This window comes from Hylobates moloch, unplaced genomic scaffold, assembly GCF_009828535.3.
Source record: "Hylobates moloch isolate HMO894 unplaced genomic scaffold, HMol_V3 SCAFFOLD_7, whole genome shotgun sequence".
Lineage (NCBI taxonomy): Eukaryota > Metazoa > Chordata > Mammalia > Primates > Hylobatidae > Hylobates > Hylobates moloch.
The window spans coordinates 115,853,618-115,877,783 of NW_026652282.1; the positions used below are offsets into that span (position 1 = coordinate 115,853,618).

The window sequence follows — 24,166 nt, forward strand, 5'->3', positions numbered from 1 at the left end:
GGCCTCACGCGGGCCGGGAGGGCCGGGGCAGCGCCGGGCGGGCGGGCCGGGCGCGGGCTCGGCTCCTCGGCAAGGAGCGCGCGGGGCGGACTGCGGGCTGCGGGCCGCGGGCCGCGCGGACGGGCGGGAAGGGGAGGGTGGTGTCGGTCGGACCGAGGGGCGCGCGCAGCTCCCCGCCCCTCGAGCCGAGGCCGAGGGGGCTGATGGCCGCCGCCGGGCCGAGGCGGACCAGAGCAGGAGCTGCGGGAGCTGCTCTTTTCTTTGGTTTCTTATGTCACATCTGAAAAAACAGCCACCTAATCCAAGGGCACAAACATTTACACCATATATAGACGTTTTATAGTATTAGCCCCTAATTTATTTAGATCTTTCATCCATTTTGAGTTAATTTTTGTGTGTGATCTAAGATAGAGGTACAACTTCTTTCTTTTGCATATGGATATTCAGTTGCCCTAGCATAATTTGTTGAAAGACTATTCTTTCCCTATTAAATTGTTTTGGCACCCTTGGTGAAAATCAGTTAACTCAAGGTGCATGGCTTTGTTTCTGAACTCTCAATTCTATTCTATTGATCTAAATGTCTAGCCTTATGCAAATACCACACTGTCTGGATTACTGTTGCTTTGTAGTAAGTTTTGAAATTACAAAATATGAATCTTACATCTTTGTTCTTCTTTTTCAAAATTGTTTTAGACTCTGGGTCCCTTGAATTTCCATATGAATTTTAGGATAAACAAGTCAGTTTCTGCAAATAAGTCATCTAGGAATACCATATTAATGTGGTATTCGGTGTTCAATCTTCTTTATGCAGCAGAATATCACAGCTGAACAAAAAATGATCAAAAGTTGGCCCTTTCTTATACAAAGAAGCAGAAGAAGGAAATGAACTGAATGTTATAAAGCTTCCCCTTGTCCTGGCCCCTGCACTTTTTTCCAGGCATAAAGTGATGGGACAAAGCAGGAAGCATTCATACTTGGAAATCGACAGCTCAGGGCCAAATGGACCCTATGCAAAAGGGGAAAGTCAGAAGTGGACCTTCATTGTGTCAACTTAAAAATCACACAATTTGGCTCGGCGCGGTGGCTCATGCCTGTAATCCTAGCACTTTGGGAGGCCGAGGCTGGCGGATCATGAGGTCAGGAGATCGAGATCATCCTGGCTAACATGGTGAAACCCCGTCTCTACTAAAAATACAAAAAATTAGCTGGGTGTGGTGGCACATGCCTGTAGTCCCAGCTACTCGGGAGGCTGAGGCAGGAGAATCACTTGAACCCAGGAGGTGGAGGTTGCAGTGAGCCGAGATTGCACCACTGCACTCCAGCCTGGGCGACAGAGTGAGACTCCATCTCAAACAAACAAACTAAAAATCACACAATTTATCCATTTAGAAAGGAGAACTTTATTTCTTAAGTAGGGGATGACAACCTGCAGGAGAGAAGTGCAGCCTCTGACTGCAAACAAAAAGCAAGCACTTTGAGGGAGGGAAGGATGAGGCAGGGCTTTATGCTGAACCATACACATGCTTGGTTGGCCAAGCATAAATATTCAACAGGCGTATTAGTCCGTCTTCACACTGCAATAAAGAAATACCTGAGACTGGGTAATTTATAAAGGAAAGAGGTTTAATTGACTCACAATTCCACATGGCTGGGGAGGCCTCAGGAAACTTACCATCATGACAGAGTGTGAAGGGGAAGCAGGCACCTTATTCACAAGGTGGCAAGAAAGAAGTGAGAATGCAGGAAAAACTGCCATTTATAAAACTGTCAGATCTCATAAGAACTCACTCACTATCATGAGAACAGCATGGGGGAAACCATCTCCATGATCCAATCGCTTCCCTCACTCAACATATGGGGATTACAGGTCCCTCCCTCGACATGTGGGGAATACAATTCAGGATGAGATTTGGGTGGGAACACAGAGCCAAACCATATCATTCCACTCCTGGCCCCTCCAAAATCGCATGTCCTCACATTTCAAAACACAATCATGCCTTCCCAATAGTCCTCCAAAGTCTTAATTCATTCCAGCATTAACTCAAAAGTCCAAGTCCAAAGTCTCATCTGAGACAAGACAAAATCAAAAGAAAATGCATTACTTCCAAGATACCATGGGGATATAGGCATTGGATAAATGATTCCATTCCCAATGGGAGAAATTGACCAAAACAAAGGGACTACAGGCCCCATGCAAGACCCAAACACAGTGGAGTAGTCATTAAATCTTAAAGCTCTGAAATAATCTCCTTTAACTCCAGGTCTCACACCCAGGGCATGCTGATGAAAGGGGTAGTCTCCCATGGCCTTGGGCAGCCCCTTCACAATAAATATTGCTTATCTTTAGGGCAGTGCTTGTTTAGCTGCTAGAGAGAAAGAAAAGTTTTGTGGCAATTAGAACATACTTTATTTGTAGCAGAGCAGGACTTAACCCTTGACTGGCATGGCCTTAGGCTTGAGTGCCTGCAGCTTTTCCAGGCACACGGTACAAGCTGTTGGTGGATCTACCATTCTGGAATCTGGAGGATGGTGGCCCTCTTCTCACAGCTCCACTAGGCAGTACCCCAGTGGGGACTCTGTATGGGGGCTCCAACCCCACATTTCCCTTCTGCACTGCCCTAGCAGAGGTTCTCCATGAGGGCTCTGCTCCTGAATTAGACTTTTGCTAATACCTGGATATCCAGGTATTTTCATACATCCTCTGAAATTTAGGTGGAGGTTCCCAAACCTCAATTCTTGACTTCTGTACACCCACAGGTCCAACACCACGTGGAAGCTGCCAAGGCTTGGGGCTTGTATCCTCTGAAGCAATGGCTCAAGCTATAACTTGGCCCATTTTACCCGTGGCTGGAGCTGGAGTGGCTGGGAGTTATGACTGTTCATGAAGGGGGGATATGTGCACGTGTGATAAGCAAACACATATGTTACATGCATCTCATGTTCACTTTGGGGCAGAGACTTAACATTTAAATACATTATATTTAGGCCCTATACATCAAAGGTGAAGCAAGGATATGAAGGCATTCAGTGTGCAGCCTTAAACTGGCCAGAATCAGTTCATGTTCAGTGGTCTCTTATCAGGAGAGAGTTATTGAAATCAATCTCTTGTCCAATAAAAGCTGTAGTTATGGCTTGTGGAACAGGTGAGTGGAGGTCAGTAAGTCAGCAAGTGAGTGAGCTGCAATTGTTTCAATATTGCTTATCTTTAGGGCAGTGCTTGTTTAGCTGCTAGAGAGAAAGAAAAGTTTTGTGGCAGTTAGAACATACTTTATTTGTAGCAGAGCGGGACTTAACCCTTGACTGGCATGGCCTTAGGCTTTGTTTACAATTTGTTATCTTATTACCACAAAGAGTGCATTCAATTAGCCTTGTGATCTCTATTTGAACAGTAACCATAGTCAGTTGTGATCTAAATCACAAAAGGGAGGGAGTATAATGTGGTAGTGTGGTGCAAAGTTTTGCATAGGTCAGGGATGGGCTAGCCAGTGAAGGGGTGGGTTGCCCCTCCATACCTGTGGGTGTTTCTCGTTAGGTGGAACGAAACACTTGGAAAAGAAAGAGACAAAGTATAGAGAAAGAAAAAACGGGGCCCAGGGGACCAGCATTCAGCACACGGAGGATCCCCCCGGCCTCTGAGTTCCCTTAGTATTTATTGATCATTATTGGGTGTTTCTTGGAGAGGGGGATGTGGCAGGGTCATAGGATAATAGTGGAGAGAAGGTCAGCAGGTAAACACGTGAACAAAGGTCTCTGCATCATAAACAAGATAAAGAATTAAGTGCTGTGCTTTAGATATGTATACACATAAACATCTCAATGCCTTAAAGAGCAGTATTGCTCCAGCCCTAAGGCGGTTTTCCCTTATCTCAGTAGATGGAATATACAATCGGGTTTTACACCGAGACATTCCATTGCCCAGGGACGGGCAGGAGATAGATGCCTTCCTCTTGTCTCAACTGCAAAGAGGCGTTCCTTCCTCTTTTACTAATCCTCCTCAACACAGACCCTTTACGGGTGTCGGGCTGGGGTACGGTCGGTCTTTCCCTTCCCACGAGGCCATATTTCAGACTATCACATGGGGAGAAACCTTGGACAATACCTGGCTTTCCTAGGCAGAGGTCCCTGTGGCCTTCCGCAGTGTTTGTGTCCCTGGGTACTTGAGATTAGGGAGTGGTGATGACTCTTAAGGAGCATGCTGCCTTCAAGCATTTGTTTAACAAAGCACATCTTACACAGCCCTTAATCCATTTAACCCTGAGTTGACACAGCACATGTTTCAGGGAGCACAGGTTTGGGGGTAAGGTTACAGATTGACAGCATCAAAAGGCAGAATTTTTCCTAGTACACAACAAAATGGAGTCTCCTATGTCTACTTCTTTCTACACAGACACAGTAACAATCTGATCTCTCTTTTCCCCACAAGGGATGGGCTAGCCAGCTGTGAAGCTGGAGCAGATTAATGGTTGGTCCCCAGATGCCCACCAGCAACAGTTAGGTGTGTAGACTCAGGGATATACAAGTATAGAAGTTTCCCAGGAATATACTTAAGTATGGCCTCTTTCTAAGCCCCTATAGCCTGCATTGCTGTAAACAGAGACTATGCCTAGTCTAATTCAACTCTTTTAAAGTTAATCGAGAGGACAAGCAGTTGGGCTCCTTAAACAGAACAAACAGGAGGTCCCAGTCACCTAACATAATGCTCAAAGAGAGCAGCCAGAAGTTGTGGTAGCTTCTCGGCATTTCATCAATAATCACTGATTTGCAAGACTGGAGATAGAAGAAAAACAAAAAGCAACACCAGTGGAGCTGGGCATTGCAAGTCCCATCTGAACTGTAACAAAAAGGATTCATTACTAGACTCCCAACATAAGCTTGAGAAGGCCATCTGTGGCTGCCAGTGACTATGTCAGTGCTGAAATGGAGTCACCACCCAGAACCGCATTTCCAAGAATCCCTGGGGATAGGGGCACCCACTATGGGGACAGTGTACTAAGCATGGGCCTGGATGGGCATAGGTGGGTGGAAGCAAGCTAACCAGCAACTCATCCTATTCCATAGAGAATATAATGATAGGAACATGAATAAAGTTCCAGCTGCTATGGGAGAGCTGGAGAGGAGGAGTTTTGTATTCCATGAGCTGAGGAACCTCTCAACAAGAGGTGAGACACTGCAACTTGGGCCCCTGTAGCCTGAATGGTAAGAATAGAGTTTCTGACAAATGCAGCCCAAGATCTCCAGGAAATCCCAGGGAGAGACCTGTGCCCAACACTCAGCATGGCACATCTGCAAGCAGGACACACTACAAAAATCCTGCTTTCTTTTCCCCAGGGGGAAGATTTTGATGTCTACAATGCAAATATTCCTTCAACGGCTAACCATGCATCTCACAACTCTCTGGGACAGAGTTCCTACAACCAGTTTCCAATTAAAATTGATAATTGATAAAACATTTAAAACATGCTACCTATAGAGAGGAAATGTAGCTCCAGTTCAATGAAGATTTTCACAAATGGTGAGTATTGACCTATTTAAGGAACAGACAGTGCCAAAAAGATTCTGACACTGACTTACATATTTAGACTCTGGCCCTGCAGAGCTACGTCTCACCTTTGCATCTACAAGGCTGCTTATGGCAATTGCCATGACTCTCTGCCTTGGAGGCTTTTTGTCTCACCCTTAGAGCATGCTGGACTTGACCCAAGGCCAACTGGAGGTGACAGATTTATATCACCCCTGGGGGAAGTCCTTTAAGAAGTATGGTTGGGTATTTGGTGGCTAAATACCCTCAAGACTTCTCATCCTACCCTTGGGATGAATGTCACGTGTGTGTTCGACACAGCCTCCCACAGAATCCCCCTGGGAATTAGCTCAAATTGCCCACACCGGTAACCTGCTAGATTATTCTTGCCACTTACTTGGCTGCATTCCTTCTACATTTCACAACACCCCTACCAGTGCTACCTGGGACTCCCCTCCTACGTAGGCACTTTCTACTCATAAGTGTGCCTCAGGGTCTATTTTTAGGGAACCCACATTTGAACACCTTGTATGCTAATTTACCCTCACACTTGAATGTCTGGCTAGAAGTAGAATTGTAGGCTCAAAGTTATTTTGCACCAACAGCCGAAAGACGATTCTTTCTTTCCTGGGCATTTCTGGTTACCTCATTAGCTCCCTCTCTCTTTTTCTCAACTGAAGAAGTATATCTCTTGCGAGAATTCCCTCCCCACTCTGCAAGCCACTCTCATTTTAAATTTATTTGATTATAACAGCTACCTACTCCCTCCCCCAAACTTCAAGGGAGACAAATCAAGACCTCTAAGTGGGCTTCTTAATGTCATCTCCCTCTAGAAATTTAGGACTGCAGGGCTTCTCCACGTGCCCACTCAGCCGTCCTTCCACCTTCTCTAAACAGGGCCTCTCTTGAATCCAACACCCCCAGACTCTGCAATGTTAGTAAACACCCTCTCAAAGGGGAGTAACTAGAGTTCATCTGTGGTGGTCTCGGGTAGCACAGAGACAGGTGAGAAGTTAAGTAACCATGTGAACAAAAGGCACATCCAACAAAAGCAGTGAGAAAACAGCTTCCATTTGCAACAGTTGCATTAGCAGAAGGATTTATTGATCCACACCATTTTCCTGGATTTTCTACGCTCCCTGTGGTACAGAGATGGGTCGATGGCATGGTGTTTTAACAAAGGCCAATTCCACCCTGGTATGGCTTGTGTCTGTGTCCACAGCAACTCTGTCAGATTCGCATCATTTCTGTGATTCCCAAGCTGTCTACTGAGCAGAATTCTCAGCATGGATTTAGAGGCCAGACTGGGTCTTAAGTATTTGTTTGTCTTCCTCCTGGTGCTCTGTGCAGATGCACTGGGACTGACTTCAGAGTGTCCCTGAGCCATGACTGCTTGACTCCACAGATCCACAGATGGCTTCAGGAAGACAGGACAACAGAGATACACACACACACACACACACACACACACACACACACACACACGGGATCATAAAAGTCAGCTTTGTGACAACTTGTAATTTTAAATGTCAGCTATATCATTTCTTTGAGTCCCACATATGCATAAATGTATTTCTAGAATATCTTTGTTGGCCCATGAACATGTCTATCAATTCCTGTTTCATTTGGTAATACTACAGACTAAGTTTTGAGTCCATAATGACAAGCTCCCCCTCTTACATAATCCTTCACATTTTTTCCAGTATAATTGCATCTGTTCTTCCAGTTACACATACACTCAAAATTGTGCTATAAATTATGATTGGGATTGTACTGGATATACTGATTTATTTAGAGGAGAATTGATGCCATTGCAAAAATTGATCTTCTTTTTCAAAAAATGTAGTATTTTAAAATGTTATGTGAATATTCAAACTGGAAGCTCATAAGAAGTTGCATGTGTGTTTTCCTTGTATTTGTCCTCATCTTTCTATTTCATAACATTTGCAACCAATGTAAATAGGACATTTTATTTCTAAGATATTCCCTACTTAAGGAAGACTATGCAGATTTTTAATTTATGTATTCATTTATTTTTATTTTAGAGATGGGGTCTCCGTATGTTACCCAGACTGGTCTTGAACTCCTGGGCTCAAGCGATCCACCCCCCTCAGCCTTCCAGAGGCTATAATCCAGCTGGGATTATAGGTGTGAGCCACTGTGCCTGGCCTAGTATGAAAAGCTTTTATGCATTTAACTTCTATCAATCAACCTCTCCTGGCCTACTTCTTAGGTGATTGCCATGGTTTTCTAGGATGTCAGTTCCTTAAAAGAAACAGTTTTCCACTTTCTTTGTTAATAAAATACTGAATACCAATAAGTTCTCTTCCCACTGCAAATTGTTTAGAACACTGAACACAGCCTCAGGGTCTTTACATGGTTCTGTGGGGGCTAGGAAAAAACCTGAAGGACTGAACCTTCCTTCCCTGCCACTCAAGAAAGGGAGTGTGTGACCTGGGTCGCTTTATAGGAACCTCAATTTCCTCAGTTCTTACATAAGATTGAGTGGGCAGCCAGTGTGCAGGCAAGCCATGTCTCCTCCTAACAGTCATTTTAGTTCCTCATGAGAACCCCACTATAAAAATCACAAAGCCCTGTCCTCACCGTTATACCCCTGACAGCCTGGAAAATCCAGGTCCTGCATATAGACAATACCCACCTGGGTCACACTTTAATGGTAACAATATAGTTATTCTAGATCAGATACTTGGAAGGGAATATGGCTTGAGACATATGCATATGTCTCAACAAACTGGTCCAGTTTTAGCATAAGATATTCCAAGGCATTAAAAGCCCACCTGCATCCCAGGTCCACAGAATAAAAGTGTGGAGTTTCACTGCTCTGAGCTTTGGAAGGGGGTTACACAGTTGTGCGAGACACAGCAGTGTTTAACTGCAGTGTTAAATTTCTGCAACTAAACACTCCATTTACATGAACTGTGTATTATAGAGGGAGTAATTGCAGAGTAATGACCAAAACTGGATGCAGAGATTGACAAGCAAGTGGGAAATTCAACCTAAGACTAATTCCCTGATTGGAACATGGCAAAGTTGCTGATCACTACCCAGGGAACCTGGCAAGATGCAGTGGGTGCTGTTAATCTACACAAAGAATAAATTTTAATGAAGGGATTTTGCACAAGCCAGGGACAAGCTCTGAGGCCAGGATAGCTGAATGTTCCATCCAGGAAGGAGACATGTAGATGGCACCCAACCACAGGATATACCTACTTCCTCTCCTAGCAAATTCCACTTACCCTATTCTGCCCTGAACCAGAAGGAAGCCAGGTGATGGTTGCCAGTATTTGAATCTTGCAGACTGTTGGCATTAGGTTCTGAGAGCAGTCGTGAGTAATCATAGTAACCATGACTTCACTTGGTTCTGAACCAATCAGGCCCTGGGACTCAGGGAAAAAGAGAGAGTGTGCTAAGGAAAGAAGTCATGTTTTCTCTCACTGCTTACTCTCTGGTCCAGGTCTTTCTTCAAAAGAAACCTGAGTGGTCTGACAGGTAAAATATTCCGATATACCAAGATCATAGAGCATCCTTTTGTGCCATAACCTAACTAATCTACCTGATAAACCTTAACCCTGTTTGGTGATGGGGGGGAAGGTATGGGAGAGTCATTTGTTCAAACTGATACAGAGAAACTATAGAGCAGTGGGTAAAAACACAGGCTTCAAATACAGGCTTTTTTTCAGTTCCAATCTCACCTTTCCATTACTTGGGCAAGTCCTTTAATCTCTCTTGAGAGGTCAAAATAGAGAACACAGTTGGCATCCACCCCAGCCTTGGCATTATGCCAGATTCAAGTATAATACCACTCAGCACTTTTTGGGGTGAGACTGGGTCAGTTATCAGAGGCGAATACAATCTTTAAATAACTGAGATTATGTTCCCAGGATGGAAACTCAGAAGGATGGGCCTTAGAAACAGAAACTAGGTAGCACCTGAGAACGTCCAGTTTATTTCTTACACAAGGGTTTGGAGTAAGATCCATACCTGCTTCACCAATGATTTTCAAAGAAGGCAAATCCTATTTGAAGCTAAAGTCACATAAAGAGATTTAGAATGAGGAAACAAATTATAGCAGCCTGTAGGTTGTAGAATGAAGAAATACAAATGTAAAATAATGAATTTTGTTATGGACAGATTTACCAAAGAGACCTACTCTCTCAACTTGCTTCACAAAATGCAGTAGAAGAAAGCCCCTATCCCAAGTACAGGGAAAACTCAGAGGTGAAAACAAGGCAGCTCTGCAAAACAGCAACATAGAATTGAGTTAAAATCAGTGTGAATATAAGAATTATGTTGACACTTGAGCTATAAGCTAGCACTTTGAGTACAATCTAACAGGTCTGTGTGTGTCAGGTGATGATCAGATTGATGCAACAGTGTGTCCTTAATGTCCCGGGTCCCATCAGGCTCCTACACAGCCCTATCTGTGAGACAGATTGAATAAATGATATGGTTGGCATTTCAAATCAGATGATGGCCCAAAGTGTGTCTGTGTGGGTGTGTGGCACTGAGGAAGAGATCCCCAGATCCACTTGATTACATGGAATTCATCATCTTTTTCAGGCTTCCTTGGTTGTGCTGTTTTACTGAGGTTGTTTGGAGCAGCTGCGTCATGGATAAAGAACTCCCTAAAGCCAGTCCCAGTGAGCGCGCACTGAACATCAAGAAGTTAGGCAAATCCTTCAAATGCAAGAAGCCCACCAAAAATGTGCAGGTCTTTTTAATCAACAGACAACTGGGCAGGCACAGAAGTGACATCCACCTGTCAAGGTGGCTATGGATGCTGTCATAAAGCAACTCCAGGGTGGACATGGCCTTGGACAAAAGGTCATGTGGCTTACGTGCTGAAGCCTGCCCAGATTTTTGAGAAATGAAATATAATTAGAACAATAAACTCCTCCCATGTTTGAGTCATTAAAACAGAGTCTGTCATTTCACTCCTTTAGGTTGGATGTGTGTTTGCTGACAGGGTGTTCTTGGGTTACACTGGAAGGGGCTTCTGTCTAAAATGTTGACTGAGAAACAGTAGGATAATTTGGCAAAGTAAGAACAAGTTTGGTGTATCTAGTTCGGAACTTAGATGACCAAAATCCATTAAAAAATTAAAACTTTAATAATTATTAAAACGGTTTGCAGCTTTGTGACTGTTTATTAATTGGTTTAATATCTATTCATTAACAAAATTAATATTCATTAACAAATTATTATAAAGAAAAATTAATAAACATATAAAACTTTCATGCTGTACAACATGCTAAAACATATTCCAGACAAAAGATGCCTTAAAATGTTCCTACCACTGGTTTAGAAATGGTATACCAAAAAACTAGCCTAAGGAAAAAAGAAAGGCAACTAAAACTTTGATGTGGCGTGGTATTTAGTACAGGAGGTCAAAGATATTTAAATCTTTGACGTAAGATAGACAAAATACTAGAAAAAGTAAATACTTCATAATATATGAAGGAAAACAGGGAGATGTTTTCTCTCACTAAGTTACATCTGTAATATGGGTTGATATACAGTCATGAAAAATCGCAGTAGTCACAGACTGGTCATTCTGTCCAACAGACTCCTTTTCTCTGAGACCTTCCAACTGTACACACACTGTTCTATTTTCTGTGTGACTGAGTCCCATGCCATTGCTACTTGGTTTGATACTTGTCACCTCACCCTAGATGAGCCAATCAGGTATTTTTCCTGATAATTTGGAGTTTGGAACTAGACCCCAAAACTCAGTGATTTTCCTCTAAGTTTCATTACTGCCATTTCTGTATAGAGAACATTATTTAGAATACCTACTATTGAGTTCTCTTGAGCTACTCTTGTTTCTGCCCTTGTGAAGCATGCTTGCTGTTTTGGTTTCTTGGATTCTGTAAAGTACTTATGTTCTTCTAATTAATTATTTTGTTGTAGAAGTTCCCACTTTGTATTACATGCAACAAATATAAGCATTATCAAAGAAGTGTGTGGTTCTGCAATGTGCTTTATCAAGTGTACCAGAGCAGAGCTCTGAAGTATGTCGTCTGGTGCATTGAGGACAAAATATTGGCAGCAGGGGGATAGAGGCTTCCAGGCCAGGGTAGAAACTCTCTCCTTTTTAATAAAGGTAAGAAATGTAGTGGGTAATCTAACATCTTCCTATGAGGAGTGGTCTTTTTGGCTATTACATGAGGCCACAAATACATTTTGAATGATTGTGGAGGTGATTAGGGAAATTTACTGAAATGTCTAAGGATAAGGCAAAGTTGGGGGGGATCAATATGGTTCTGCAAAAGATCAGTTCAGAAGTCATGAGGACCTGAAATGGAAGTAATAGGCACACAGTTAATTCTTGGTCAAACCTGAAGTAGAACTTTTGTCTCTTAGTCAGTGGTGTTTTTCATTATACCATAGTGTTTAGTTTTGAAGGATGAGAGTCAAAATAGATAAGCCAGTGTGAGAATCTTTTTGGCATTCTCTAAATATTTTAATATTCTACCTACTGTTTCTTAGTTTTAAAAATTATCTTTGCAACTTCCAAACAGACATTTGTCAGATTTTTGACATATATAACAAAAATGATATAATTTCAGAACCTTAAAAGAGGATCTTGGCTGGGCGAGGTGGCTCATGCCTGTAATCCCAGCACTTTGGGCGGCCAAGGCGGGCAGGCCATGAGGTCAGGAGTTCGAGACCAGCCTGGCTAACATGGTGAAACCCTGTCTCTACTAAAAGTACAAAAATTAGCCGGGCATGGTGGCACGCACCTGTAATCCCAGCTACTTGGAAAGCTGAGGCGGGAGAGTCACTTGAACCTGGGAGGCAGAAGTTGCAGTGAGCCGAGATCATGCCATTTCACTCCAGCCTGGGCAACAGAGTGAGACTCCATCTCAAAAAAAAAAAAAAAAAAGATCTTAGAATCTAGAAAATAAAATATATGTTCCCAATCCATACTAATTGGCCTTTAGAGCAGAATATCCTTAATTCTTAAGGCATACCATTAATTTAATAATATACATTTAAAGTATATATATCTTATCATTATCTTCTTGATCTTGGAAATGTTAAAATGTAAAAAAGTAAGCATCTTGAAATACAAGAAAAACTGCTTATAGCCCTTATCTTGTTGTCTGGTTACTGTTTTATTGTATATACATGATACTGACAATTGCTTTGAAATATTTTTGATGGTTTTGGCAAATAAATGTTTATCCATATTAGGTAACTTTTTAAAATGATGAATGATGGTTTCCAATTGTGTTTTAGCATCCTCAAAATCTTCACTTTTTTTCCCTGTGAGCTCTTAATATGGAGAAAAATATGGGTCATTTTCCTAAAAGTATGCTATTCTTACTTTATGGGAATAATCTCCATTTGTTATGATGTACAATTCTTCCAATGCATTATGGGATTTGTTTGGTTATTTTTCTTCAGTATTTTTGCATCTCCATAAATGGAAATGATCTTATGGTTATCTCTCTTTATGCTCGTCTTGTCAGTTTTTGAAGTTGCTACAGAGGAAAGAAATGAGACTTAAGGGGAATCAAGGTTGAGGGGGTATCTTAGTCCATTTTGTGCTGCTATAACAGATTATCACAGATGCGGTAATTTATAAAGAACAGAAATGTATTTTCTCACAGTTCTGGAGGCTGGCAAGTCCAAGATCAAGGCACTGACACCTGGTCTGGTGAGGGCCTTCTTGCTGCATCCTCACACGGTATAAGGTAGAAGGGGTAGAGAGGATGAACGCTGTGTCCTCATATGGCAGAAAAGTGAAAGTGGGTGAATCCACTCCTGTAAGCTCTTTTAATAACAGCATTAATCCATCCATGCATCCATGAAGATGGAACTCTCTTGACCTAATCACCTCCCAAAGGCCACACCACCCAGCACTGCTGTACTGGGGATTAAGTTTCCAACCCATGAATTTTGGAGGGGACACATTCAAATTATGGCAAGGTTTATTTATATAATTTTATATTTTTAAATAGATTCCAGAATTGTTTCTTTTGATTAATTAGAAAGAGGAAACATTGTTGATGTAGGAAGAGACGCAATTAGTGTTGGATGTTTATGTAGGAGTGAAGTCCCCATAAAGGCAAAATCTTCATGAAGGCCATGTGCACAGTGGAGGGATTTGGGAAAGGGCTTAGACATCTCTCCATTGTTACAGAAGAGTAGGCAGAGAAAGCTGGAAGATGTCAGGATGTTGATAAAGGAGCTCATGTCTAATGGCTTTTGTGTCAGATTTGGGGAATGAGATGTGACTGCAGAAGCAGAGGTTGACGCGATGGGAACCAGCAACCAGTGAATGTGAGCAGTATGTAGAAGCTGGAAAAGGCAAGGGAATATATTCTTCCCTAGAGCTACCTGTGGGGGTTCAATCAGGCTGGTGGGAAAAATTTTAGTTATAATAGCCACAAATGCTTTTGGAAGGCCTGAAAGTTTGCATAACTTCAGTAATAGATCTGGCTGAAGGCAGCCAGAGTCTCTATGCAGGAGCCAGAGAGCTCAGGGCACAAATACAAAGGAATGTAGAGTAGTTTATCTAACTTGTTTACTCATGTGGTCCTAAGACTAACCTTTGATTTATTGCAGGTGCTTAATTGCTTTCTACTCAGGAAGTCCACAATGTCAATTACCCTCTAGTGGTGTTGACTCAAGCCTTTGTCAATTAATCTTTACTGAATAAATACGAGTCTCACTAGCTGGTCGGGACCTCGGCTGCTACTAAGTGGCCCGGACACTCAGCGGGACTGGCAAAGCAGAATATCTGTGTGTCAGTGTACTTTATTCATCCATCGTTGAGTCAGGGTCTGCAGGATGGACCCCCGCAGCTGCCAAAGGAACATAGTTCTGTCAACCCATTTTAGAATTCTGACTTTCATAATGTTAATATATTTGCATCATTTTAAGCTACTTAAGTTCATGGTTATCTGTTAGAGCAGCAACAGAAAACTAATACAAAGGCCTTAATCAAGGCCTTTCAACCTTGACATCAAAGTTGAGGAAATATGCCACGAAGTGCCATTTATTTTTTCCAAGTTTAAGAACAGGTCAAATTGAGCTGTTAAATGGAGATACAAGGGAGATAATTACCACTTTCTCTCTTTCTCTCCAAATGTATTTATAGAGAGAGAGATAGGTAGATAGATAGATAGACAGATAGGATAGATAGATATAGATATAGACATATAGATACAGATAATGGGTTTCAATACTTAAAGGACCTGTTTTAATTTATATTTGACTGCATTATTTCAGCTGGTGGAAATGGGGTAGTGTGCGCAGGGTCTATGGGCTCCTTTTAAAACTTAAGCTGATTGTAAGTGCCAAACACTTAATTTTAACCTTTTACTCATTGAGTCTGAGTATCCATGCCCACTATGAGATAGGGCAATGGGGACTATGGCCATGGAAAATTATGCAATGTAACAGTTCTGTTAAGGTAAGGCATACTTGTGTATCTTCTATTTTATGTTTGATAACTGCCCTAAGAGTATAGGGGGTACTTTGTTTAAATGTAGTGGGATCCCCAGATATAGCTGTACTTTGGACCCCAGTACTGACTAAGGACATGAAGGTTTACCAATTGGTGTATTTTAGCAGGTGTTAAAATTAATTCTGAATTCAGAGGCATAAAAACAAATCAGCACCCTTTTGTTTTTCTGTTGTATATAGTATTTTAGTAAATGTTTGCCCTCCAATTGGGTCAATTTTGTTTCTTCACCCTTGTATTCAGGTTTTTTATGGAAATGCTAAATACGCTTTGGGAGGTCTTCCCTACCCTGCTCATATTTATTGGTTTCTTCTTCCAGATAGTCTCAAGTCATTATTATCAGAGTTAGCGGCCTTCCTTATGGCAATGATTGCTTTACTGGGTTTAAGGATCCTGGGCTTAAGTCGGGTTTGAATGGACCCCTTGATTGTGCAACAGGGCACATGAAAATATCATTAGCATTTTCCAATAACATAATCAGGGGTTCTGTTGTTACAAAGTCGTAGGCTGCAGTGACAACAAAAGCATTTTGTAGGGTCCTAGTGAGGCTTTTGCTTTTAGGAGCACGAAGTCAGCCTTCCACATGGTAACTGCTCTTCCTCCATATGAGTGACCACCTCATGGGCACATAGATTGCACAGGGCATTATTCTTTCCATTGAGTTCTATAGAATGGGGCCAATGCCTGGTTGAGACACACAGACAGTAGTCACAGGGTAAGATTCATTCCCCTGATCCCAGTGACAGTCATGGCTTATTCTGGAATTCAGACAGTGTAATCTGAGACACACAGATACATCTGGAACCAGACACATTACCTGGGGTCATTTTAAGGATGACCCCGATCCCATAATTCTATCCCCAGAGTTAACTGTTGAAATTTCCATATTAGGTTAGCTAAACTGAAGCTTGGTAGGATTCAATAAATGCAGAGCAAAGAAACATAGCTCAAAGACTAAGCTTTCTAGTAGAAAGCAGCTCAAAGTGCATCCTTTCAGTCAGCAGCTGAGCCGGTGAGGAAGCCAAACCAAGAGATGAAAGATACTCAGTGATAGTGGGACATTGTTTAGAAAGCGTGCTCACTGTACCAATACTTGCTGCAGCACACACACACACACACACACGCACACCCAAAGAAGGTTTTTAACAGGTTTATTACTCAAATACTGAGGCTTTCTGGGGAGAGGAGGGCAGGCATCCTGAGGCACTGATTAAAATCCGTCACAGTAAAAGATGAAAAATGGAGTAAGATACTTGATGACACATTTTCTTGACAAACTTTGAAGTAAGAATGATTATGACCCCAGTTTACAGATGAGAAAATGAAGCTTAGAGAAGTGAACCCAACTGATTTAAAAACAGTTTATAAGTGTCAGCAATGGAACTTGGATACACATTTACCTTATGTTAGTGACTATGTTCTTAATCCAGGCCAGGTAAAGTGGAAAACATTTGAACTAGTAAAAAGTTGATTTCCAAAGTAATGGAGAGACATTGTCTTATGTGTGGATTCCTGTTAAATTAATAATAAATGTTGCACCAATTATGTGAAGTATACAATTACACTTTAAAACAGAGGACGCTGCTGTTAGTATACTAACTCTCGTTCGAATTGGATATTACTTTACATCAGTGCCTCTTAGTGCACTAATAAAAATATAGTTTCTTGCCTCAGGACACACACACCTCTGTGACACCAGTAACACTGTAGTCAGAGGCTGAAGGTCAGTGTGTCGGTAGGCTATTGGATCTCACAGTGTTGCAAGTGACTTAAGGTCATGACTCACCTGAGCACCATTAGTATCACCGGCGGCAGGGCTTCAAGCCCAGATGCCCACACTGGAACATTGGGAGAACCAGAATTGAGGTCATGCATGGCTGCAAGGGTAGTTGTCTTAGGTCTCTGAGAATACAGTACATGCTGTGTTAGCCCAGCTGAGGTTCTCAATAGCAGATGCTAGCAGAAATCTCAGGGACAAAAATGGAATGTCCTTTCCTGAGTGAAAACAAGCAATTCCATAGCCAAGGACCTGACCATCGGCCATGGTGTAGAGACCAGCTTAAGACTCAGGAGCCCTGCCCCTTCTGCTACTGTGAGGACCATGAGCTTTGCCTTACTCTAAGATGTCTTCTTTGGAAATGGGAAGAAGGCAGGGGAAACAACCCTACTGATGAGACACACTTTCAAGGAAATGTATATCCAATGGTGACTGCTTAAATCTGAGGTTGGCTGAGGTGACCACATGATAAATGCTAAGGGAGGAGGATTAAATGAGATTATATTACTAAAGCACTCAGAACAGTGGCTGGCATGCAGAGAGTGCTCAGAGCCAGTGCATACCAGCCACTGTTCTGAGTGCTTTAGTAATATCATCTCATATAATCCTCAGAAATTCCCAAGAATGATGCTGCTATTGTTATCTTTACCATACAAAAGGGGAACCTGAAGATAACAGAGGTTTAGGGACTTGCCCAAAATCCCACAGAGCTTGGATTAAAAATCAGACCACTTGTCTCTTGAGCCTGTGTTCTCAGCCATGTCTGTATGTAATGATGTTTTACTAATTTGGACAAATGACAGTCCCCATCCTACCATTATACAGCAGGGTTGGAGTTCATGAGTTCAATTAGTTTGTTGATGGCAAGTAAAGATGCTACATTATCTGGATGTATCTAGATGTTTTATCTCCCAGACCACTGAGCAGCCACAGTTCCCAAAGGAGTAGCAATTGGTCTGGGAGAGAGGGTTAAGAAGAGAGAGGAAAAATTAATTTCTCTTTCTCCTACATTGTTTCTCTGAGTCCCAGGACATGACTGGTTGAGTGTCAACAGGAGTCATGATGACTCACAATGCAGCTGAGAACCCTGTTACCATTTGCAACGACAAGAACTAAACACTAGCCACTACCACCAGGGTTACTCCTGGTTCAGGGCTGAATACAGTCAGTAAGTGGGAGGTGCTGGCCGAGGGGGTAGATATTACTTTGTAATATCTGCTCCCTAGACACTCAGTTATCTTGGCCTCAGAGCTATTCCCTGGCTCATGCAAAATCTGTTAACAGGCCAAGAACACTGTTAAAATATTTTGGTAACTTCTGTGGGAGGAGTTACCAAAATCTGTTAACAGTATTCATTGCATTTCCACAGGTCCACTGGGCAATGATCAGCAATTCTGACTTCAAGATCCAATCACCCAGTGAAAGCTACAAGAGAACTCAGTACAAGGCAGTATTCCCTTTTCTCCCTCAATCTCTACATCCAGCTTTGGTCATGACTGTAATTATCACTTTTATAATACACAATTCATGTAAATGGGGTGTTTAATTGCAGAAATTTGACTGAGAGTACCCATATGTTTCAAGCCATATTCCCTTCCAAGTCTCTGATCTAGAATAACTATACTGTTACCATTAAAGTGTGACCCATATGGGTATTGTCCAGAGGCAGGACATGGATTTTACAGGCTGACAGAGGGACAATGGTGAGGACAGAGCTTTGTGTTTTTTATAGTGCTGTTTCCCTGAGGAACTAAAATGACTATTATGAGTAGATGTGGCTTGTGTCCACACTGGCTCCCCACTCAGTCTCACATAAGAAGGGAGGAAACTGAGGTACAAGTGCCTGAAAGTGGGACGTTTGTGACCCAAGTCACAAACTCTGTTGTTTGAGTGGCAGGAAAGGCTTAGTCCTCCAGGTTTTCTTCTACCCCAGGTAGAACCATGTAAAGACCCTGAGGCTGTGTTTAGTGTTCCAGACAAATTGGAGAGGGACAAGAATCATTTGCTTGCCTTTCACAGGGATCAAGAGGAGGCATCCTAAATAAGTGGAAAGCTGTGGCTCTGAACCCAAACTAATTGGGTTCACATCCTGGTACTGCCACATACTAGCTATGTGACCTTGTGCCAATTCCATGATTTTCCTGTGCCTGTCTCCTGCCCTAGATAAATGGGAATGACAGTTGCACCCACCTCAAGGTGTTATGAGGCTAGATGAGTTTCTGCATGTCAAGCCCTCAGAGAAGTGCCTGGCAAGCAGACTCCTCAGCTGAGGAGGGTGAGTAATGTTCGTATTGCTGGTGTTGTTATTCTTCTCATTACTGTATTACTGGTAAAACAGAGGATGCCAAGAGCGCCTAAGGGACTAGACAATAGATGTCTTCACCTCTTCACTTTCCCAATGCAAGGAGAACCTCTTAAAGTCACAGACAGGGTTGACAATTTTCCCTGGCTACGTCTGTTCTCTTTCCTTGAACTCCGTTGACAGGTTCACTGTCTATGTTTTTGTGGGTTTTTGGTTTTGGATGACTTCCCTCTGACCACGCTCCTTATGTAATAATTCCTTTGGAAGAAATAGGTGAGACAATGACTGTAGGTCAACTTGCCTTAGTGTTGCCTGTCCATGTCTCAAATCTGTACCTCTGATGAATCTTGTTTCATTTAAATACCACTGACAGAATTGGCTTGCACACATATTCTCATGCTTTTTTGTGGAAATACACCCAAAAATGATACTTACACAACTGATAGTCCCAATTCCTTTCTTATAGTCCTCCAACTTACATTTCTGTACCAGAACTTCCATCATCACTATGCTGTAAATTCTTCTAGACCTTGTTTTCTGCATTTACTTTTATATATGGCTCCATGAAGAAACAAAAATAGGATGATAAAATGCATAATGTTTTGCAAGTTTCTTTCTTCAATTACCACTTTTTAGAGATATTTTTCATGCCTTTTTAAAAATTATTTATTTATTTATTTATTTATTGAGATGGAGTCTCACTGTGTAGCCCAAGCTGGAGTGCAGTGGTATGATCTTGGCTCACTGCAATCGCTGCCTCTTAGGCTCAAGTGATGCATCAGCCTCCCGAATAGCTGGGACTACAGGCACATGTCACCATGTCCAGCTAATTTTTTGTATTTTAGTAGAGATGGGGTTTCACCATTTTTTCCAGGGTGTTCTCAAACGCCTGAGCCCAGGCTATCTGCCTGTCTTGGCCTCCCAAAGTGCTGTCATGCCTTTAAATAGAGAATCCCATCATCTTTTTCAATGGCTGCTTTTTATTTCATATTATTGATATAACAATCTATTAACAATAGGAATTCAGAAAAATTGCCTCTGTCAACCAAGGAAATCACCCAGTTTGACAAAAATGTAAGGTAGACACAAGTTAAACACATAAAAGAAGATATTGTATGCTCCTCTAAGAATAAATTATGAAATAATAGGAATAATATATCCAGTTCACACTGGCCATCAGATATACCTGAATATGATTTTTTTAAATACTGGGAATTATTCATGAAACATTTTTATATGTTTCCTGTTTAACACTATTATACCATTATTTCTAGATCGAAAAATTAATTACTGTATCATTTCTGCCACCATTTTAATCTGTGAACTCAGTGCAAGCACAGTCATGAACCTCCATATGAATTTGACATGAAACAAAATGAGCTGATTATTCAATTAAAAGGACAAGAACACATATGGGAATAACCTTGATAGGGAGCTTGACCTACAAGACATGAAAACCTACATGATAGATTTAGAAATTAAAACAGGAATAAAAATTGCCTCAATAAAACAGAGCAGATTCTAGATACAGACCCATGTATATGACAGAATGAAAGAAATAATATCGTTGGCATTTTAAATCAGATCATGGCCCAAAGCAATCTCTTGTGACTGCTGCTGGTAGCAGAGTGTGTTAGTATGTGTCTGTGTGGGTATGGGTGTGGGTGTGTGGGGGTGATGTGATAGGGATGTGATAGTGGACAGTGAGGAAAAGGCCCCTGGGTCCACTTGGTTATCTGGATTTCATCATTTTTACCAGGCTTTCTTGGTTGTGCTGTCTTTCTGAGGCAACGTGGAGTCTACCAGTCACGGGCAAAGGACTCTCTGAAGTCAGTCCCAGCACACCTGCACCAAATATCAGGAGGAAGGCAGATGAATACTTAAAAGTCCAACATGTCCCCCAACAATGTGCTGAGTTTTTTACTCGGTAGACAACTGGGGAGGCACAGAAATGATGCGGATCTGACAAAGTGGTTGTGGATGCTGACACGAGCAATGCCAGGGTGGAGCTGGCCTTTGCCAAAAAAAATCACGTGACTTACAAGCACATGCCTACACAGAATCTTGGAACATAATTTTTTAAAAAAAGTATTAGAATAATATTCCTCCCCAGCTTCAGCTATTGAAATAGAAGCTGTGTTTTCATTTCTTTTGGTTTGATATGTTTTTATGCTGATATGGCTTTCTTGAGTTACACTGGACAGGGGATTCTATTCATTCTAAACATTCTGTGCAGGAGCACTCAGACACAGGGGAGATACAGGTCATGCTGCAGATCAGATTTCTTCCACCATAAATCTTTTTTTTTTTTTTTTTTCAAAGCAAGGGAGTACTTAGGTTAGTACCAGGCCATGCAAGGATGCAAGACTCCTCTCCCTAACGATTTTGAAGAGACATCCATCCAGTTCTCCTCTAAAACCTAATTGCTTACCCAGATGAAAAGATATTTGAGAGTAATGAACCCATGAGTTGGGTTGGAGGTTTAGGATACCTTTTTATTCTGATGCTCATGAGAGTACCATTTAGAAACTACAGCATTGTGGATTTTTGGTTCTATTTAATATTAAAAAATTAGAGCACAAGCCATTTTAATATAGGGAACAGCATATTTTCAGATCCTTCTAAAAGCAGTTGTTCTTCTCATTGTCTCCAAAGAAGTAGAATCCCCAGGTGCATTTATCTGTGCCATGTGAAATAAATCTGTTTAGGCCACAGCCAATTGAAGAGAATTCATTTGACTGAAGTGGAACTAGCCCAGAGGATAACAAGACTGTGACATGGCTTCCAGGAAAAAAAAAGCTAAAGGAGTGGGAAATATAGGCATTCACTCTGAGACAAGTGAAATGAGAATTATGTAGGCAATTGGTCACTGAGAAGTGAGAGCTCAAGCTAAAGAGGGGACAGGGATTGCAAAGAGGTCAGAGCCATGGTGGATATGGGCAAGCTTAAGTTAGGAGTAAGATGAAATTAACATAAGGTCAACCATTAAAGCCATCGCAAATTCCAAGCATTTCTCTTGTCCTTTCATGTGAGCTGCAAAATAAACCTGCAAGCAGTCCTTCTGTCCCCTCTTCCTCTCCTCCCAAATTCTCTGGGTCCTCACAACCTGTCCAGCACTCCCCAAGGCCTCTTCCTGTCTCTCCACCTCCACCTACATCTAAGGGGCTGTTACCATCTCTCCCCTTAGCCAGGTTTCTTCCAGATTTGTGTTAGGTAGAAAATTTAACCCCTCTATGTCCTTTTCACCCTCCTCTCTGTCCCTGTCGCCTTCTCTGTCCCTGCTCTGATTCAATATTGCCAAAAAATAGCCACCAGCCTCTCTTCAGAGGATGCAGCTGGCTGTAGGATGAAATGGGGAGGGGTTAGAGACTACAAGGTAGAAGGGCCTCCTGGGTTCACTGTTGGTGGGAACACTGCCTGGACACTCCTGCATCGGTGACTATTTTCCTGCAGTCCAGCATCAAACAGTGGCTGCGAGGAGGAGAAAAGGTGGGGAATGGAGACTGAAAGAGCAGCAGGTAGGCCAAGAAGGAGTCAAACCCATAGGAGCAGAGGCTGATAACAGCCAACCTCCTATACCCCACGGCCACACAACTGAAGAGACAGAAATTAGGATGCATAGTTACACATGGATAAATCTCACCATCATATTGAATAAGAAAACAAGTAGCATAGAAGTGTCCAGCAGTGCTTATGCTATGCTCTGAAGGCTTGTTCCCCACCCCTCCACTTCATATGTTGAAATCCTAAGGTGATAGTGTTAGGAGGTGGGGCCTTTGGGAGGTGATTGGGTCATGAGGGTGGAGCCCTCATGAATAGGATTAGTGCCTTTATAAAGTAGGCCCAAAGGAGCTCATTCATCCCTTCTGCCATGTGAGGAGGTGCTGTTGTATAAACCAGGATGTGAGCCCTCTCCAGGAACTGAATCTTCTGGCATCTTGATCTTGGACTTCCCAGCCTCCAGAACTGGGAGCAATAGACTTTCTTTTTATTATATTACCCAGTTTATGGTGTTTTGTTATAGCAGCCCAATTGGACTAGGTAAGACAAGTTTGTTACATACAAAGATAGTAAAGATTCAAACTAGTGTAGCAGGATGTTCAACTGGTACTCTATCTAGTCTCAGACTTGGCTGACTTCCTAGAAAAACTGATATCAACTACTCATCATCTCACAGGCAGTTACCTGTCCATCCACAGAGAATTGGTAAATAAGGTAATCACGAACAGTGGAATGAACTCTGATTATTCACCCATGTGAGGGTATGTACACACATGGGAGAATCTGGGTAGGCTGGAGACCAGAAAAGCCCCACTTCACGGAGGTTGTATAGTATGCTAAGTTTACAGAAGGAAAGTACCCTTCACCTCAAACTTACTGGGGAAATTAAGTCTCTAAGTGTTCACTGGGAGGGCTTGATTTGTTGCTCCAGAAGTCAGAATCACAAGTAAAAAATCCAAAAGGGGAGTGACTGGCAGAGAGAGAGGCAGAGAGAGAGAGAGGCAGAGAGAGAGAAAGAGAAAATTTGGCTGGGATTCTCCTAAGAAGAATATTCTTAAGAGGTCTTAGAGGAGGTTATGTGTAACCCTAACAGAGAAATTCTTGGTGCAGGTGAACCTCAGGACTGGAGGCTGACTGGAGTGTTTTATTCTGTGTCATGGAAATACTCTCTCCTTCCACACCTCAATTTCTGCCTGCTGCCTCTTATTGGCCAAATACATATGCCTGCTGCCTCTCATTGGCCCACTAGTCAGAGGGCAAGGAAGGCCAGGTGATATAGCCTTTATGTGTCAAGTACCTGAGGAACAGAGCAATATAGAGAAGGAAGTAGGATATATCTGATTAAACAAACTGAGAATAACAAAAAATAATCCACCACTTTTCCCACAACCAGCACCCACTGTTGCTTTGAGCAGATGAAGGAACCCTTTGCCTAGCACAGGGTACCACACAAAGTCCCATTAGCCCTTATATTATCATAGGGTGAGGTCACTTTTTATCATAATCCCACTTGAAATCTAAATTGTAAATTGTAACCTTAAGGCTGATGAGACATTTTCCTACACAATATCA

General features: G+C 42.2%; 2 protein-coding genes across 3 annotated transcripts in view; one reads left to right on the top strand and one right to left on the bottom strand.

Annotated features, from left to right (window-relative positions):
- Nucleotides 1–24,166, bottom strand: part of ZNF75D (zinc finger protein 75D) — a 52,493-nt gene that overhangs the window by 16,691 nt on the left and 11,636 nt on the right. The gene's annotated exons all lie outside the window — the stretch shown is intronic.
- Nucleotides 10,044–10,328, top strand: LOC116812069 (embryonic testis differentiation protein homolog C-like). The gene has a single exon (XM_032757676.2). The coding sequence runs from the start codon at nucleotides 10,077–10,079 to the stop codon at nucleotides 10,326–10,328; it is 252 nt and encodes an 83-aa protein (XP_032613567.1). The 5' UTR covers nucleotides 10,044–10,076.